General features: G+C 41.9%; 1 protein-coding gene across 2 annotated transcripts in view; it reads left to right on the top strand.

Annotated features, from left to right (window-relative positions):
• The window catches only part of LOC124157855 (zinc finger protein 384-like), a 171,917-nt gene that overhangs the window by 80,936 nt on the left and 70,796 nt on the right, over positions 1–20,185 (top strand). For both annotated transcript variants that reach the window (XM_046532903.1, XM_046532904.1), the window contains one exon: positions 12,379–12,619. In XM_046532903.1, the coding sequence (XP_046388859.1) occupies positions 12,379–12,619 (241 nt within the window). The remainder of the gene's footprint in view (positions 1–12,378; positions 12,620–20,185) is intronic.

Here is a 20,185-nt window from a genome sequence, read left to right as displayed (position 1 = left end):
TATTCCCATTCCAAATTGGTCTTGGGCAGACCGTCGAGCATGGAGGGAGGGAAGTGACCGGGCCTTTGTTCCGAAATCACTGTTCTTTCCTTAGACCGCATGAATTATTCAGCGGGAAAATTATTTTGTCCGCTTCAACATTTTGATCGAGAACTACCTCACTTCCTTACCCATACTATACCGAAGGAAAACTTCAATTATTCGTTTCTCTTAAAAAAATACATCCGATAGTTTGTTCGCCAAGAAATTTAGAACTTCTGAGTGCAACTCGAGAATTTCGTCTTCGTAATAATTTTTATTTGCTTTCTAATAAAATTTCGGTACACACCAAGGGAATAATTTTAAATTCAAACATCCAGAGTGAGTAATAAGCTATCGATAAACTTCTCAAAATGAGTTTTCACCCGAAAAATTCACCTTATTTTAATCTTTAACGTTTTTTTTAATCGCCAATACGAAATTATGGAAGAATCAAGTTACTTTTTTGATCTTTCTGAATGTAATCAATTGATTTTGGCGTGACTTGGTGGAGCGATGAGATATTCATGGTGAAGTAAAAAACCCAGTACTCTGCCACAAACTTTTATTTGCTGTCGACTAGTTTCGACGGCTATAGCGTCATTCTCAAGACAAACAGCTTTGTTTCACCATGAATTCCTGAATGCATTCTCATTAGTTAATCTTAAGTTAGTTAGTCTTTTACCCAGCAGGAGGAGGAGATCCTTTTTTTTTTTTATATCAACATTTATTCTGATTTTTTGGGCACCCTGAAGTGTATATTTTAATTTTGCCAGGATTTGGTATAATTTCACATATTATTGCCCAAGAGAGAGGTAAAAAGGAAACATTTGGAGTACTAGGAATAATTTATGCCATAATTGCAATTGGAATTCTAGGATTTGTAGTATGAGCTCATCATATATTTACCGTAGGAATAGATGTTGATACACGAGCATATTTTACTTCAGCAACAATAGTAATTGTTGTACTTACAGGAATTAAAATTTTCAGTTGACTTGCCACACTACATGGTAGTCAATTAAGTTATAGCCCTTATTTATTATGAGCACTAGGATTTGTCTTCCTATTCACTGTAGGAGGATTAATAGGAGTTGTATTAGAAAATTCATCAATTGATATTGCTATGCAACGTTATACCTCTCATGAGAAAGATAAATTACAACCATATATATTTCCACCTACTATTCCATGCAAAGGTCGTTTGGCTTTATTTCTCAGAAGAATACGTTCCCTTCGAGTCATGCGGCTCTTTTATTATCAAGAAAAAGGCAAGCCTTTGTTGAGTCATGTCCTTACCTTTCACTCCTCCCTCATTTTTTCTCTCTACCTTCAGGTCTATTTTAATTCTCCGTTCGTATCCTCTCCCGTCACTTTTTCTTTCTCTTTACATTACCCTCTACCGCGCGACCCCTAGCATTCTCGTTCCCTTTATCAGGTTACTAATCTTTCCAATGCCACTCAGGGAAAATTATCTCGGCTTATTTGCAGAAAATTCTTCCGTCTCTGCGTGAAGAGCCGTGGCAATCCTTTCCATTTGAACACAACATTAGAAACTTGTTGAATTAATTTTAAATTTAGGTCCTTCCAGTGAACTCTCCGTTTTTCTCTTGAATGCTATCAGTATCGTAAGCCGTGCAGTAGTACAATTTGGATTGAATTTAAAATAAAGGTCTGTATTTGCAAAAACCGATACCGTTTACCTCAGAGCAACGGTGTGTGTTTTCTTAGCTAATGAAGTCAGTAAAAGGTGGATAAATGACATTGCATTTTCTTTGCGACAGGAACTTGAAGAGAAGGAAAGGATTGTTTCCTGGACAAGTATGGAATTTTAGTGTGAGGAATTGTAAAAATGTAAATCTTTATTATAATCGAATTCTCCGAGAGATGCATGAGTGATGTTTCAAATTATATCCTGTTTTCTATCTTGGTTCTGTTAGTCAGCGAATATGGAAAAGTAGACTCAAATCAGAATTTTAAATTTAGGTAAATCACGTACAAAAGTCTCAAGCTGCATGAATTTAAAATGGATCGCGCTTTTTCATGCCTTTAACCTAACATTTATCACATCCCTCGTCCACAAGCCATGGAGTGAATTTTAAGTCGCGAGGAAGTAAGGTGGTATGTAACATTTGCCTCTGTCTTTGTCTATTCAGGTTAGATTTCATCGTTCTAGAAGATGGACCGTAGAAATTAAAATGGCCACAATTTATCAAATCCAATTTTCTTTCGATGATTCGATGTTTTTTGTCCAAATAACAAAAATATAAAAGCTCCAAAAGGTTCAAATGAGCGCTCGTTACTCAGGCAGCATGAAAGTTTTTCCTCGCGCTTAGCTACATGCGATAGGCGTAATCCTGAGCACGCTCAAGAGCCCTGCCCACCCCTCATTACCTCCCGGAATATGAGCTCTCCTCACCATTCTCTACAAATTGAATTTTCTTATTTTTTCCCCCTTTTGGCCCTCTCTCCCGCCCTTCCCCTTCGTCGCTTGGCAAAAGAAGGCGAGGCACGTGACCGCGATAAGGGCGTAATGGGTAGGATGTGACCCGTCTCAGTCTTTCTCCTTTTTCCTCCTATCACGGCCGGCTCTCCCCTTTTCCACATCTTTCCTTACCAATCTCCGTTGTACCGCTCGCAACCTTCTTTCGTTCTCCCCGACATTTTTTTTTTCTCGCCAGCAGCCCATATCTCCTCCGAAATTAAAACCACCATAGGGCAAGATTACGCGCTGTTTCAGTCGCTCTTCCGTAAGCCATCTGCGCCGCTACCATATCAACAATACTTATCCTCTCTCTCATTCCTGGACGTACTATTCCGTCCATCTTTGCCTCAGCGTTGTAATATTACAAAAAATTCTCGCAAGGGTTTCTAATTACTTGGAAAATAGGAATTGAAGGAATTTTTGGAGACGGAAGGTGTTCGTAATGTTCAAACATTAAATAGTCGATTAGAGTTTCGAGAGTCGAGTAGAGATTTATTTTTCATTACATAGATGATAAAACAATAAGCAAGAGCTGGTGTATTTAGTAAAAAGATGCTCTTTTATACTTTGTATGCGCAATTCGTACTTTTTGCAGCGAATTTAGAATTTTATTTTTGATTCATATTTATGAAGCTGTTATCATTATGCACTCAGGGTTCTGTCTGAATTCTAAAATATTCGCGCGTCTCATTTCAAAGTCCCACAAGCATGATCGGAAAGGCATGAGTCTTCTTCGGAGAAACTGATTTTTAAGGGAGCTCTGGAAACCAAAAGCTCAAATTTTGTGCACACTTGGATCCTCCTGAGAAAGCTCACTTTTTAATTAAGCTTCTCGCTTCGTGATATTCCGCCTTTATTTCACGGTCTCCCTTCAACCAGTGCGTTCTTCACTTATTCTTTCTCCTTTCCTACACACCCCCTCCTTTGAATTTCAACCTTCGCCCCCCTTACACCTCCCACCCTCGATCTCTCCCATAATTTCCTAAATGCACGCCATATCCACCGCCTTCTCCGAGTCCGCCCGGCCTCCTCTCCTTCGAGCAAGAGAGGAAATAAGGAGGGCAAAGCGAAGCCGCGTTTTTAAATGATACCCGAGCTGCTAAATAGGGTTAAATCGGCCTCTTTCTCTCTTCCCCTTTTGCCTTCTGTCCGACCGTTTTCCTTAATCTACACGAGCGATGCCTGTAAGGTGGAGAGGGGGGTTGATGTTCACCACCACCCCCCATTACCACCACCCCCGCGGCCCCCGAGGTTTGGAGTGTGGCGGCATAAGTAGTCGCTGCTGGTGAGGCCTCTTCTTCGTTATTTTTTCCATTTTTCGGACGGGTCTCGAGTGGGTTAGCGTGACTCCCGACGACTTTGGGGTCTCGCGGTTTTTCGGGGGCGGCCCGCCGCCAAAGAAAAGGGGAGAGGGGTTGATTCCTCCTCTATATCCACCCCCCCCCCCCCCAACTGCCTCCAGCGCCGGAGGCATTTGATAGGCGGTGGGAATGAGTCTGGTGTTTGGGTGGGGCTGGGCTGTTTATGGGCCCGCCACGGGATGCCACGTTCCGCCGAAATTCCGGATGTATTCCCTGGGTGGAGTTTTTTTTAGGGGGGGGGGGGCAAAGAAAGGGTTGGAGGGTGAGTTTTAAGGGAGAGAAACCGCACGAAGGGTTGGTTCAAAAAACGTGTTTTGTGTGTGCTCGCGCATTCTCTTTTCTCTTTCATTCTCGTGGGCAATTGCTCGAGGGATTCCTTGATGCCCCGAAAAACGGGTGTGCAACACGTGTGATCCATTCTATTCAACCTGAAAAGTGCTCGGCTGACCAGTTAAAAAAGTGTTGCTTCCAGCTCGAATTACTGAACATTCGGTGACTGCGTACGATACTCGCTCGTAAGAAATGCTCTTAATCGACCCCCTGTATTTAATTGAGCTACTTCATATTCAATAATTATAGTACTTATTCTTGGTCGCATGACTAGATTGACTAATGATATCAGTAAACTTTTGATTACGTAAATTATTTAGATAGCCTAGAGTGTCCTCTCCATCTTACTTTTACTTATTTCGCGATAAGTGAAGTATTCATAGATCTTTTCGTATATTTTGCCAATCGAGACTTCCCCTATTTGTTTCATGAAAGAGTATAAATTTTCTTTTGTAAGTCAAGGGTATACTCTAACCAGGGCGAGTTATTTATCTTACTCTTTTACAATGAGAGCTTTTTACTGCTCGCAGATATTTTAAGCAGTTTACCCTCCACTTATATTCAGCTAAAATTTGAGCATTAACAATCAAGATAACAATGCATGATGGCAGGAATTTAATTTCCCTATAAGAGTCCGAAAACTTCTAATTTGGGTCGAATCGAACCCTGCGCAACGGAAAACCAACTATACCACCCCAGCCATCCCATTAAGCGTTTTCTTTTCTCCACTCGCTAGGTGCCGTCTTATCTTTCGCTTTCGGGCCAATTATGAAGCGATCCCCCGAGTGGGTTAGACTCTAGGCGGGGCGGTCATTAATCATGTTTCGAATTAGGGGAAACAAACAAGCTCTTTCCTTTTCCTAGGAGAACTCAATCTCATTGTTTGGGCGCGCGTATTTCGTTGGCTATCTTAGTGCGTAGATCAGTAAATGGGGGGAGGTAACCACGCCTAAGGAAAAAAATTAACGCCTCTTAACAAAAGGATATGCCTTCGTCACCTGCTTGCCCACTTGAGAACCTGTCCCTCCCCTCACCCGCTGGCCAGCTCTAACTCCCCTATATTCCTCTCCTCTTTGCCCCACCCTTGACGCCTCTCATTGTGGACGCGACACTGTCCGGCGCACAAAAGAAGAAGTGTTGTGGCTGCTCCTTCTCTCCCGTTGTTGTCCGACTCCGGCTGTTTTGCCGCACAAGCTGCGAGGCTCGACGAGCGGAAAATGCTGCTATGCCGAAAGTTAAGGCGAGCGTCCGTCCGGAGAGGCGGGGGGGATTAGTGGCACGTGCCCGCCTTGTCCACGCACGCGTTTTTATTCTCGCCGGGCGCCTCGGTGGCGCGTGTCGGGCACTTTCGCGGCGCTCGCGGTATTTCGTCAAGTGTCTCGAGCCGGGGTTGATTGGCGCTGACCGAAGGCGGAATTCCGACCCACTCTCTTCGCTCACTATTCAATTTATACCTCCATGATTCATTGTTCTCTCGCATGAGGCTGAGTGGGAATGATAGGTTTCAAATATGGGTATAGTATGCATTTTTCTTGGGAATTAAGCGATTCTGGCTTAAGTGTAGGCATCGCTTCCACTCGATTTTGCTGGGGACGTCTCAGTCATTTGAAACTTTAAGTTTTCACCTTTAAAAAATTTGGGGCACGTATGGTAGACTTTTTTAAAGTATTTTTCTGTATCTCAAATAATAAAACACTAAATTTCCATTTCCCGAATTTAATAGCGTTTGTCATTGATATTGGTATCTGAATGCTCTATTGAAGGAAGAAATTACAGAGAAAAAAGGCAGCGTTGATGTATGCTTGCTAAGCGTTTTAGATCGCATTGCTCTAAAAACTCTTGTTAACAATATGTACCGAAATTCCTCTTTCTAATCTCTGGCACCATCGGGCTGCTTAATGAGGCCTACGAGTTAGAAAGGCGTAGATACAAGGAAAGTCGTGGAAAAGTAGATATTCATATAGCAAACCTTATTTTCGTTTTTATTCATTTATTCATCAAAGGACATTTGAGTCTGACCTTTGAATTTCTACAATCCGAGTTCGCTATATAACATTTAAAACTTTTCTTATATATTTCAGAGCCATTTTCATATCTAATTGTGATTATTAACTTTCTCGTCGCCATAATCTGATACCCATGGTATATAGGATTAGTCCTTGGAGAAAGGGTAACACAGCGGATTATGGCCAAGGTTCCTTCCTCCCCCTTTTGAATTTCACCTCTCGTTCTCACGAAAACCAAGAAATAAAAAAACCGAAGAGAGCGCAAACGTGGGATGACGAGCAAGGTAAAAAGCTTTCCTTCCCTCCCCAAGGTGGGAGTTGGAAGAGAAGAAGATTCCTTAATTAAAAATAGTTTTCTCGCGTTGCCAACTCTGGAAAAAATTTTAATTCCTTCGCTCCGTTTCTTTACTTCTTTCCTCCTTTCCAGAGCTAATTAATGAAGAATAGGATTGTTCGTTTTCTCATTCTTTTAATACCCAAAGGCATTTCTCTTTCTCTCTCTCTCTTGACCTCAAAAATTTATTCCATCCACCTTGAAAAGTTTACTTCTTTAAGAAAAATTGGACTGAGGAATGGTTACAAGGGGTTGGGGTGGCCTCACGAAGAAGTTGACTTTATATGTTTCGCAGGAAATTTCGTTCTCCAAGTTAGAGAACGACGCAGCTCCTCCACGAATGATTGTTAGGAAAAGTATTTAATAATCGATTGAAGCTTTGGCGGATCATTTATTATAAATAAACTACTTTTTTAAGTGTTTGCTGCGTTTTTTATCACATTCACTGACGTTTCCCTTGCGTACTGGTTCCCCTTCATACTCTGAAGAAGCCCCTTATTCACGAGGAGAAACGTCAGTGAAAGGTGCACAAAAATACGAGCGGAACACCTAAAAAAGAATGTAAATAATTAAATATATGTTGGTTTGTAAAACTGCGTGGAGATATCAAAGATATACAGCGTCAGTGATGAGGCATTGCATTTTTTCACTCGGGTCATTAGGGTAGATAGTGTCCTATAGGCAGTAAATGCGTTTTCTTTTTTTTTCATAATTTAATGCCTTTCCGCAAAGTTTAACTTCCCCTGTGGTCTACCACCGGTGAAATTCTCGACGATAATAACATTAATATATTATTCTCCGTGCCCCTACCTCACAGGGAGGGCCGTGTTTCATGTGACGGTGATATCTCGGGCGAAAAAAAAATACGAGCCAAGAAATAAAATGCGAGCGACGCAGACGTGCTCCCTCTCTCTCTCTCTCTCTTGGCTGACATGACTCCGAGAGATCAGAAAAACACGACGCAACCCGTTGCTACAACATAATAAGTCAAAGCCTCTCGAGGGAGAAGGGGGAGGAAGGTCGTGCAGAGGTAGGGGGTGGGGCGACACTGGTAAGATAGTGCGGTTGGGGGTGGGGGAGTTTGGGTAGGTAGGGGGATGTGTCTTCTCTGCTCGGACGTGAGGGGAGAGTTTAAAAAGAAGAGTGGGAGGTGGGAGGTTCGCTTCCATTTATTTGCGAAAGATTCGGAAGAAGGAATTTATCTCTGGAGTGGATCGTTCATTGGCTTTTGAGGAGTGGGTGCGAAGGTTTTAAAAGTATGTGTGGCAGTATAAGGTCTCGTTTACAAAAATTTAGCTTGACTTACCTCGGCATAACTTAACAGGAGCGTTTACTAGTGCACAGCCACTCAAAGTGGTGGAATAATTTAGCCTGCCTTTTTGTTGAAATAGGCTCAAATCACTCTTAGTTTTAGCCTATAGCCAGGAATAGCGTAGCGTCTATTGGTAGTTGTAAAGGCTAGAAGATGTCTTCCATAGCTAACTTCATTATGGCAACAGAACTAAAAAGATTCACTTCTTTAATACATTTTATCTAGCTTTATGTTCAGCTCACTCTTACTTTTAGCCAATAGCAAGGAAAAGTGTAGGGTAGAGGCAATAAAATACCTTATATTGCTAATAGCATTGCAATATCTGAACTAAAAAGATTCACTTCTTTAATTTTACATAACATTGGTTTTCTTTGCAATTTTATAGTTCGTTTTAAACTAGTAATAATTCAGTTTAAAAAGGCAAAATGTTAGAGGGAGGGCGACGAGTCAAAATGAGAGGAGGGAAGAAAGTTTCATAAGTGGATGATGAGTTTCTGGGGGGACAGGGTGAGGTCGAGCAATGAGACGCGTGTGGGAAAAACGGGCGGTGAAGGGGTTGGGGACCGCTGGGTGTGTGACACGTGGCGTGGAGATATAATGGCTCCGAATAAGTGGAAAGAGTGGAGAGGAAGCAGTCGGAACGGAGGGTCCTCCTAGTTTTTTTTATTTTTTTTATCTTGCTCCTCAAAAGTTCGGAGAGGAGGTGCAACTCCACGGTTGGACTCCATTAGGTACTTTCATATCAAATGATTGCTTCTTTGAGAACCGGGAGTGATCAATTTCAACTTCTTCCCGGTCTCCTTCGACGAGCTATCTGAGATTATTATGATGAATATTGGTATGATTGCATTGTGAAATCAAACCATCTGCTGGATGTAACGATCTTCGTCAATATAGAAAATTCGTAGTGAGATGAGTGATATTTCTATTCATTTCGGAATCATAGGGTACGTTTTAAATCTAGTTTTTTTCGTAAAAAAATAAAATATTAAGTAATTTTACAATTTTTAGTAGCTCTTTAAAAATTCTCGTACGAAGTGAATACGCAGAAATTATTATCGTATTCTTCTATTTTGGGTGACATACCTAATAAAGTCACACCTCTAAGTCATGAATTTCGGTGCATAAATATGGTTGCTGATAAATTTTAATGATAAATTCCTCATTTTTTCGTGCAGTGTTCTTCATAATTATCAGCAACATCAAGTCTCTTTTTACACTTAATAATGTTGTAGTTACGATTAAGAGAAAGCCAAGTGTTGTTCATCGTTTAAAATGGTGCAATTTTTTAAAGGAATCAGGCCGTGTGTCTAAAGACTCAATTATGATGTCCTGTGCGTTTTAGCCATTCATTCCTATCTGCGCTCTTCATTAAACCCTAATCAATGCAGCTGAATAATGAACTATTCTTTTCGTGCGACACACATTTTTTCTTGAAGTTACTTAATTCATCGCTGCGACGGAGGGATTTTTGGAGTGGTCGATGTTAGTTTTTCCCTTGTGGAACACTAGTCATTTAAAAAATAAACAGACCAAACGAGGGAATGAACGAACCTAATTGTCGTTAGGCAGTTATAAAAATTTTCTGCCCTGATGAGAAACTTATGATTTCTGGTCTCCATTTTTTTCCGCGTAACTTGTCCGGCTTAACGAGAGGAGGGGTTCTTTTTTTTTAATGTCCCGTCTCGGGAGATGGGGACAATTAGAAGGTATAGGAGGGGGAAGATTTCTTTTAATCGTCACGAGGAGAAGAAGGGTGGAAAAATGTTGAGAGGAGGGGAGCGGAGAGTGGGCGAAGAAGGGCTTCGAGAGACTGACGAGGGGGAGAGATTTTTGTGGATTTTCTGGAGAAGGCGAAGTATCCCCTCTACCGAGGGTTGGAACCCCCCCCCCCTCTACCCTCCCTACCCCTTCACACCCTCTACGCCTTCACCTTTTCTTTCTTATGCTTTTTGGTGGGGGAGAAGGAGGTTTGGTTTTTAAAAAAATTGGTAGAAGAGATTAAGAAAAAAATATCTTTTACACATCACGTCCCCTTTCCACGAAAACCCTCTCACCCCCTCTCCTTACCTTCAGTCAACCCACATTTCCACCCCTCCCCTACAATTCGCCGAGCACGGTCGCTAATGAGGCGACTCCTATAGGGAGAAGAAAGAAGGTGGAGGAGACGTCCCAAATGCGAAGGGGAAGGGTTGGGTCGCTCGGCGACGCGAAAAGAGTTTTAGTGTGGGGGGAGGAGGAAAATGGTGATATAGTGAAGGGAGTGATGAAGGGGTGAAAGGGGTGTGGGATATCCCTGTCTCTGACGATCCCTGCTCTTTCGCCCAGAAAGCACCGGGGGGAAAAAAGTATGAGTGAGCGATGTTGCGTCTGAATGTTCGACTTGCCCGCCTTTTTCGTTTCTGCGTTCGGATACTAACTGCACTTGCCATCCGAGGGTAGTTTCCCTAACAGCGTTTGGCATTGTTCCATCAGAATACTCAGATATTTATAAAAATATCCTTTTTTCAATGTTTATTTTTAAATCTGACTCAATGAATTATTCCGATTTCTTTTTAGGTTATTTTCACTCGCACGGTGATAATTTCAAAATGTTATCAATCCGTCATTCTTGAAGGTTTTTAGCTCTAACTTGTGTTTTTCGAAGCGCATGCTTAGTTATTCTTTTCCGTTAAACCTCCTAGCTGACGCATCAGTTCACAGCGGAATTCCGACGAAAGTTGTTGAAAAAAATCCGTCGTGTATGTTTAATTGTATGCGAGCCAACTTTGTGGAATTCGTTCATGGCTAATTAAATAAGGTGATCACTTTCTTTATCCTACACAATGTATTTGGTAGTACATCCCGACCGGTTTCAACACCTCTGTGGCATTTTGAGAAAGTACTCCAAGAATGTTGAAATCGGTTGAGGAGTAACAAATAAGGTTTGTGGAATAGACAGAATGATCAGCTTATTTAATTAAACATTATTTCCGTCGTAATTAGGCAAATTATTGTCATTTAATATTAGCGATAAGTTATGCATGGTTGCATGTATTAGTTTTTAAAATCGTTAACTTAAATTCGGCTTCAACTTGTTGTTGGCATAAATTGTAAGAAATAATTAAAATGATTGAACCCATCCATGAGAGTGACCATAAATCAATGTTTCTTTGTTTTTTTGTCTAAATAATTTAAATGTTTTCATCTGATTGCTCTCATTATATTTAAATAAATATTTATAATTATCTCATGTGAAATGATTTCATTGGAAATTTAAAAAGTGGGAATGATTGTTTCTATATTGATTGAAAGTGCGTTTGTAAATGTACATTTTGCATGTTGTTCTTAATGTCCTTGATTCCTTTGGGCGTTGGAATAGCTCCTGGTGGCTGCATAAGTGAATGCTGATGGATGAGTATGGTTTGAATATCATCATTAAGTACATAATATTAGTCATTCTTGTGAGTTAAGAAGTAAGTGTACTATCCAATCAAAATAATTTTCCTACATATCATCAACAGTATTAGTCACAAGAAAATTTTAAATTAAGTCACTAACATCAGTGTAAATATAAGCAAAAGCCTTTGTTGTGTAAATTTCCTGTTCTCAATTACATATTAAAAAACAATTTTTCAATCGACTTGCACTCGTAGCTTTTCAGAAATATTATCAGCCATATCTCAAATTCACATCCCCCACGATCAAATAGAAAAATCATGGATTACCTGATGTAAAATATGCAACCGAACCTGTAGTTTAATTTTTAAACTCGGTTATTATCCTGCTGCCCTTAGCATTCGTATTCATTCACACGTAGCTAATCAGTTCCCAAATGTCGGCACACTATTAATACACTGGAAGACCTGTTTGAGCAAGAATGCATTGAATACCATATAATGTACATACTTCTTCATTGACATCTTTGGCCGCTGCAGACCTGTCGGTGGGGTAAGTTTTGAGGCTTGAATTTCATCAAAGTGTAGGTAATGTGGACCATTGGACTAATATTACAAGAAAGTTAACACAAAAAAACCGGTGAAGCCTCAATACATGTGTGCCTCCGCTAGTCAGAATTAAAAACAAATAGTATCTTTCAACACAAATATAATTCCTTGACCAGCCAATATTTCAGCACTTCGTGTCATTACCTTAATAGTAGCACAAGGTGATGAAACGTTTGCCGGTGAATAATCAAAATTAAATTTTTCTACAAGTTCTTATTCCTTTGGCATCTTGAGGCTAATGTTTTCGCATTTAAATTTTACATCTCCCGCCACACGGTACCTACACTTTGACTGCATTCAAGCCTTTTAGTCTGTAAGCTTTCGTTTCCAGCATTACGGTCGTAGTCTCGCCTGCTGCTAGCGGATATAAAGCGGATGCTGTCCCGGCGGCACTCAAGAACCTCCGAGTCTTCGCAGGTGGGGTGTCCCCAAAACAAAAAGTAGTCTCCTCCCTCATCTCCAACCCCGCACCGTCTTCCCCGAATCTTGCTGACCGCCCCGTTTGTTTCGTTGCATTCGTCGCCGCTCACGCCCTGCGATGCTCAGATCTTCATGCACAAAAGCGCGATGCAGATGCACGCGCGGGAGGCTCAGCGCGGCGGCGGCGTCGGAGGCCCGGAGTCCAAGCCGCACCAGTGCCAGCAGTGCCTCAAGTCGTTCTCGTCCAACCATCAGCTGGTTCAGCACATCCGGGTTCACACGGGGGAGAAGCCTTACAAGTGCTCCTACTGCGACCGGCGCTTCAAGCAGTTGTCGCACGTCCAGCAGCATACGCGACTCCACACGGGTAAGTCTCGGCCCGAGAGGGTGCAGCCCCAACCCGCCATCATAGCGCCCATCAACACCCCCTAATGATGATCGAAGGCTTTCCCGGCGTAAAGAATTGTGGAATGTTACATGGGATTTCCACCGGGTCAGGTTCTCCAACTCCATCTCGGCCGACGTTTCGATGGGCGAGTTGTCCATCGTCTTCATGCCCTGAAGACGATGGACAACTCGCCCATCGAAACGTCGACCGAGATGGAGTTGGAGAACCTGACCCAGTAGAAATCCCGTGTAGCCTTCCACACCCCCTAATGATATTGAGCGAGAAAATTTACGTCCCAAGCGTCAGCTCGAATCTCTGACGTAGATTTTCTTCGCGCGTGATGGGTTGACATGGTGACGAGACAATTTGTTTCTCTTCACTGCCCCACGTCTTGGACCGACTTTAATGCTGCCAGGTTTAATGCAGGAGAATATAAAAAAAAGAAATATCAAGGTTTGCCGGATTCACTTTTCAGCGGTGCAGCCTCTTCTCGAAAACCTAGGACGCCAGGGAATGTCAGGGAAAATTGTAAAAGCGACTCGAAAATAATGTTTTCTGAAACTTCAAGTGGTGATTTTCACCATTTTCTGACACATGGGTTTCACTTTGATTTATGGACATCCTACTCCCAAGGTATCATTCAGGTGTTTCCCCTAGTTCAAAAGTCAATTATCCATTTTTAATTAACCTCGTTTGTTTTTCGATTATTTTTCCGAAATCGGTCTCATTTTTATCCCCCATTGGCAAAGATGACCATCTCATAAATTACATATCATCAAACAACCTGGAAAATGTAGTAAAAATGGTATTTTCTGGTGAATTATGGGAATTCCACGTGGATATAGTTTTATTTTGAATATATTGTTTAGTTAATAGTATGTCGTCATGATTTTTTTTGCCCAATAAGGTGACCTTCCTCCCATGCAATTTTGTTCGGCCTGAAATGAGTCTTTGTAATACTTGTGACCAAGAACCGAGAGTAGAATAATTAGAACAAATAGTGAATGATAAGTTAAACGCACCATTTGGCAAAAAGTTGCCTAAACGTGGATCTGCAGCGTTTTCAATGTCATGTTTGAAATGTTAAGAGTCACCGGCGGCGCTGGTAATCGGAGATCAGCGACCCGTGTCGTGTCGCACCTCGACTGGCAATTCCGACTCCGTCTCTCCGTGAAAACTGCTGATGGACATTTTTTCCACCCTTTCCGACCGCGATGGAAAGAAACAATTGGCGGTTTAGCTGACTGGAAAAGATGCTTGGCTACGGATCCGTGACAATTTCATTTGCGCCCCTTTTAGAAACACCTTACGACTTCACTTTTTTTTATATGTACATATCACCCGGCTGCGTTCCGACCCTACCCCTCCCCCTTCACCCTTACCCACCCCTATTCCCCCACCCCCTCTTCCTCCGCTCGCATTTCCTATTGTCTCTTCTCTAGAGCTATTAAATGCCATCTCGACCAACGTCTCAGTCTTCAGCCTCCTTACCACTACTTGTTAAGGTCTCTCGCTAGCTCCTTCTTGCCATAGAGTTGAGATAGATTATAAGGTTTGGACATTTCACGTTATCACGGAATAAAATGTGAGAAAATAAGGAGGAAGAGTCCAACCTCTCTCAGAATTTTCGGTCTCATGAGAGGAGACAACAGAATCAGCGAGTATACTGGATCATGTCGTAATTGTGCAAATATTTTCAATAAGTTCGAGTAGTTTAAGAAACCAACATAATTATCGCTTATTCTGTGGCGTGGTTTTTCTCTGTTAGATTCAGGAAAATGTTTACATTCCTTTATTGTGAACGCTGGAGGTAAAATGAAACGAAGGCGTCCCATATCATTTTGAGTAGGTGTCCTTTCTTATATGTGAAGACATAAGTCTTTTATAAAAAATCGTCTTCTGTCCTTAAATGAATGTTTCAATCAGCTGAGCAAATTTAAATCCCACGTGTGTCGATTAATTTTGTTTTTTTGTGGCGCAGACTTCACTCTCTATTGTACCTAGTGGTTTTTGACCCCTTTGAAGTGTATCTTTCACCCTTTAATTTCTTCAACATCAATGTACAATTGATATATTTACGTGTTAATACGCATTGATCCTTTATTACTCATTTGGTTTATTGTTTGGGAAATATTTTATAAATAAGTATAAGCTATCGTTGTAAGTAATGATTGTTATTGCTCAGGAACATGGGATGATAAATATTCCCTTTTTACATCCTTTTATATATCTTGTTCTAAGGGCTTCTGACAATATCACCACCTCCTCCCTTATCTACTGCCTGGGTTGCGCCTGGAGACGAGCTATTTCTTCCCATTGCTTGCCATTTTATTTTCACTCTCCGCTCATAACCACCCTTTACACTCGAGAGGCGATTACCTGCCTCCTCTTCTATCTTCGCCGCAAAGAGCCCGTTCATTCCGGACAGTTCCTTCTCTCATCTTTCTCTCTCTCTCTTCTACATCTCTTTTCCTTTCACCCCTCAACCCTCCCACCTCTGGAGTAAATCGACTATAAGAGCACCCCTTCCCCTCCAGCCAGCCAGCGGATGCACCGGACACAAAGGGATGCTAGTCCTCGGAGCGGAAGGGTTGGAGGAGGGCGGTCGGTCGGTCGGCGTCGCCGGCTTCACCTTTCAGCCTCCGCCGCCTAGGAAGCCGTGCAGCCTCTTAAATCTCCGTTCTTTTCTCTCTCCACGCCTGAGAGAGCGCGTGGGTCGAAGGGAAGGGCTCCCAGGGAGGGGTGGGTACTCTTAGCGGGGGAAAGAAGGAGTCGCCTTCGGACGGCGCCGGCGAAGGAAAAAAAAACAATGCGGGGATGATGAAAAAAACTGACGCCGTCTTGTTGGAAGGAATGGTTGGTTGGACGGTAAGATAGTAATATAAGGAAACAGCTGATAGCCACGGTATTTAGCTGGGAAGTGCGTCAAAGACTATCCGTGAGATCTGCCTGCCTGGATATAGTGCGAAGGCATGGATTGGTTTTGTGATAATTTCAAATCTGAAATTAATACTGTTTATCTCGAGGATGTGTGCATTTATTTCCGCGAAAATAAACACTTTTGGACTGGGGAACGAAGTATGAACCCTTTGTAATCGGGCTTGGCGCAGACGTCTTTGTGAATGAGAATCGTCAATACAAATGATCAGTCACAAAGTTCGGTACTGCGTTTAGCGAGAAATGTCATTGCTCTCATATGCACTTTCTGATGTCCTTATGCTCCTGTTTGCCTGTAAATGTCACTTTGCTGCAATAAGATAGTGAATGCAACAAGAGAGTGAACTGCCTCACTAAAAGCCTAGTACAAATTGACATCATAACAACGGCAATTTACCTTCAAGAGCGTGGATAATCTTAGATCACTTCAAACCACACGAAAACCAACATTTAAAGATTTGGTTTGTCTACAGAAAACTCAAATTCACAAAAACGTTCTTTAGAGTGCAGTCGGCTGGATAAACACCATCATAGGAAGAAAATGGGTGAATACAAAAATTGGAAGTTAATACGTTTCAAGGATATCATATCGGTTCTCCAATTTAAAGACTCCGATTGCGACAAAAATTGGTTCACGATAAGAATCAATCGATGGCTCTCTTTGCTCTTAGCAGAAGAGTTTTTTTTCGGATTTTGGATTCGGAATTCGTGGTGGACAGTTAGGAGTGGAGGGGGATGCTAGACAGTCTAAGGGATGATGCTCTCGGTGTTGGAGGGTGAGGGGGTCGATAGGGGAGGGGAGTGGATAAGTAGGCACTCGTAATGATTTTTCCTTGGCGATCTGCATCTTTCCCCGCCCCCTATCTCCCCTCCCCCAAAACCCCTCACCCCTTAGAATCCTATTCGCCATCAACCCATCTCCTTGACCCGTTTGCAGATGGGAGAAGAATGGATTAAATAAAACTGAAGATCCAAATCCGGATTTTCTTCCTTAAAGATTACTCACGGAATTGTTCGAAAAGATCCAGTTCAAGGGTTGAGAACAGCGGAAGGATGCAGAGTTGAACGTTCCCTCCATACCATTCCGTTACATTTGAAGAAAGTAATATTTTTCCCCATAGTTATGATCCTATCAATTCCTTGTTTTTTTTTATTTTCTTCTACGAACTTATAGCGTATTATTCATTATAAAAACAAATAATTTTGAAAAGTCGATTTGTCTATATTTCATAATAAATCAGTTGATTGCTGTTATTGTATGCTGGTTACGATAAAAAATTTTGCTTCCTCACAGTTCCAATGAATGACTCATTCATTCATTACGTGCATATGGCCATGCTAATACCACGTAGTTGCCTTCACGCTAGGAAATTGGAAAACCCAACGGCATATCTCATTTGATCTCAGCATTGAAAATTTTGTACACATATACTGAGGGATTCGTTGTTAAAGGCCTCTTTGTTTTTCAAAACTACTTTATTATCTTTTCCTCGATGGGAAGATATTGAATTTTTTCCTCCCCAACATTGTTTCCGGCAAGAAAATACCGAGTGCTTAGCTGGTTGGATGCTCCCTCCTGTTAAGGGATAATGTGGAGCCAAACGATTTTCTTTCTTTACCCTGCCTTCCTCTCCTCAAGTGGAGGAGCTGGAGGGGAGTTGAGCGGAAAAAAATCACTCTACTCACGAGATGCGTTTCTTATGAGTGGAACGAGCCCGTGGCGCTCCCGTATTCCACATTCCCGGAATAAAGGGATACGGGGGCACCAAATGATGATAGCGTACTGCTCTTCTAAACGAAAAAATCTTATGCGCCCTCACTGATACTTACCCAGGAATTAATATTGAACTGTTTATTTGACGTTAAACACAATTATTCTTGTCGTTTAGCTTTTTTTTACCGGTATTCATTTCCGATACTTATTGGGAACACCACTCAAGGCTGATTTTTTTAAGATATATTGATAGTATCTTCAGGAAATATTAAAATCTCCTCATCATTTGCGATTATCCTCCATTTTTTTCGAATTTTCGAAACTCGCGGCATACATTTCACTCTTTTCGTGCTTGTGTCATGCGTCCCTGTGTCTCACGATACATAATGATTGAAATTTTATTTAACCGGCAAAATAATAATCCTTACTCCTCTCTTGCATTTCACAAGCATGGAAAATTTGGATTGAACAATCATGCATACTCTTGTATTGCTTGGTGTAGATTCCACCCAGGGAATAGAATCATGAAATCCTGGTCAGCAAACGAGGATAGCAGTCAGACGTCACCGAGGTCGGCAACGTACTTATGTCAGTGAATGGGCATAGGTAGTTATTTCATTTCAGGGTATAGACTAGGGAGGGGAAGAGAAGGGTCTTGGTCCTTTCTTTTCGAAGAGGTAGAATATGTGAGGTGAAGGGCTAAAGGGAGGAGGCTCGGGGTTATACCCTAAACTTCGATACCCTGTTCACCCCATTTTTTAATACCTTCTCACCCCCAGCCTCTCTTCAAGCTCACATATATTAACGGCCCTCCTCCGCCCTTTTTTCCGCCCTCTTTAGCTTGGAAAGGACGCGAGGGTGGGTAGGGTGGCCCAGCGGTCAAGGGAAAGATGTGTGCAACAAGGGGAATTGGAAGGGCAGACCTCAAGTATGCGAATAGAGGAGCGGGGAAAGGGTTCCCATCCTCCTCTCCCAGCCCTTACGCCAATGCTTGGCTGCTTATAGGGGGTGCGGTACCCCTGGGGTGGGTTTTTTTATTCCTTCTGGGATTAAAAAGAAAAGGGGGCTATATGGTAAGCCGCTGGTCCGGCGGGAATTTTTTCATCTTCACCATCCTTCCTTGGGCCGAGCTCTCCCTCCCACCTCCCCCTTCATATCTTGCTTATTTGGTAATGGAAATTCCTTTCCGCCCTCCAGTAGGGTGATCGATCCTTCTGTCGGGACGGGGTTGTTTCTGAAGCCTCCACCCTTCCTCTTCGTTATCATATTTCCTTCCTCTTCCACTCTTGAACCCCTGAGACTCTCTTTCAGACCTCCAGACAGTGATAAAAGAAATAATTCTGTAATCACAAGAAACCTTGCACGAGGATACCCTCAGATAAGGAAGTGACTATTGCTGGTCACTTCACTTGCGTATTCTTAAGCGAAAAGTGAATCGCAGAATCAATCAAATGCGACCTGATAAAGATAGCCGCTTGCATTTTGCCCGCAGTTACGAGCTATAAAGGAGAATATCTGAGTTACGTTGAGACTTGACGTGAACTTAATATATTATACCTTTTTAAAAACGACATTATTTTCTCACATATTTAAATGCGCATTCCTCCATACGAAGTTTCTTTTTCGTCAAGTAAAGTCCTTTTCATCTGCTATCGGGGACATATTTTTCATGCATGCATGATTATTCATTGTAACCATGGTTATCATTCTCCGCAATCCATTCAAATAAGTAATTTTAGTATTTTGTACATCCAAAGCTAAGTATTTTTACATGGGTTACTTTCCACACGAGGGGTTAACAATAATGAGAAACAATAATGGCAAAAAATATACGTACTCTCAATTTTTATGTTTGTATTATACTATTATGACTACTTAAAAACTGCAGGAGACTTTAAGTGCTTTTCCACTTCCAAACCGATGTGCCTTGGTACCTGAGTACTTGGCTTCGTAGATACGTGCATGGAACGATAAGGAGAACGCTCCGATCGAAGCTTTAATGGACCTGTTGGGAAGTAAACCGCGAAACATAATATTTTAGGAAACGGGCGATACCCTTCCTAAGCTATCCGCACGAAATCGACACAAGATGATTATTCAAAGGAATCAAAATTTTATGGCCGCCTTCCGTTCCATCTGAAACGCGTTCCTTTTTTTTGTGGCCGCAATGTTTTGAGTTTCCAACCGATAGCAAGAATGTTATGTAAGTTTCGGAGTTCGTTCTTTGGAAATCGTTTCTTCTCACGAGAAACCGTAACTTTCTTCGTCCCTCATACCCTATCCGCCCACCCCCTTCTCCTCTACTATCTCCCTACCACCCCACCCCCCTTCTACGAGATTAGGTTTTCTTCCGGACGAATATCAAGAGCCTTGATCTCCCATAAGACGGAAAAAGGACGACTCGAGGGAGAATGGGGCGGTCTGGATTGAGAGGTACAGCTAGGGCCTTGTGCGGTTATTGGCCAAAGTGGGGGCGAGGGTGGGCTAGTTTACAGCCTCGAACAGGGCGCTATATGGTTTTATCAGAATGGGTGATTTCGGTGAGTTATTCTTTCTCGGTTATGCTATTTTAGGGCTAACATCGTAGTTCGGCAAATAAATACTTAATTTTTCTCGCCATTACATGAGCTATTTGATTAAATGAAACTGGGTCGCAGGCCTTGCCGTATGCATTATAAAACGATTACCTTCATGTAGTTTAATAAACTAGCTTAACTTCTTTAAATATTCAATGCCATTTTTTTGCGAAGTATTTCCTTGAAACTGCCTCTTTATTCGCAAGCCATACTTTTATATCATCTCCTGCCTCACCCTAGTTCAATCTTTCCTTTCATAATTGTGATTCTATAAGTGAAATGTTATGATGTCCCCCTGAGGATATTTGTGGCTTTTAT

This window comes from Ischnura elegans, chromosome 4 (assembly GCF_921293095.1).
Source record: "Ischnura elegans chromosome 4, ioIscEleg1.1, whole genome shotgun sequence".
Taxonomy (NCBI): Eukaryota; Metazoa; Arthropoda; class Insecta; order Odonata; family Coenagrionidae; genus Ischnura; species Ischnura elegans.
Note: the sequence above shows the minus strand (reverse complement) of the source record. Positions and strands in the feature narration are given on the sequence as shown.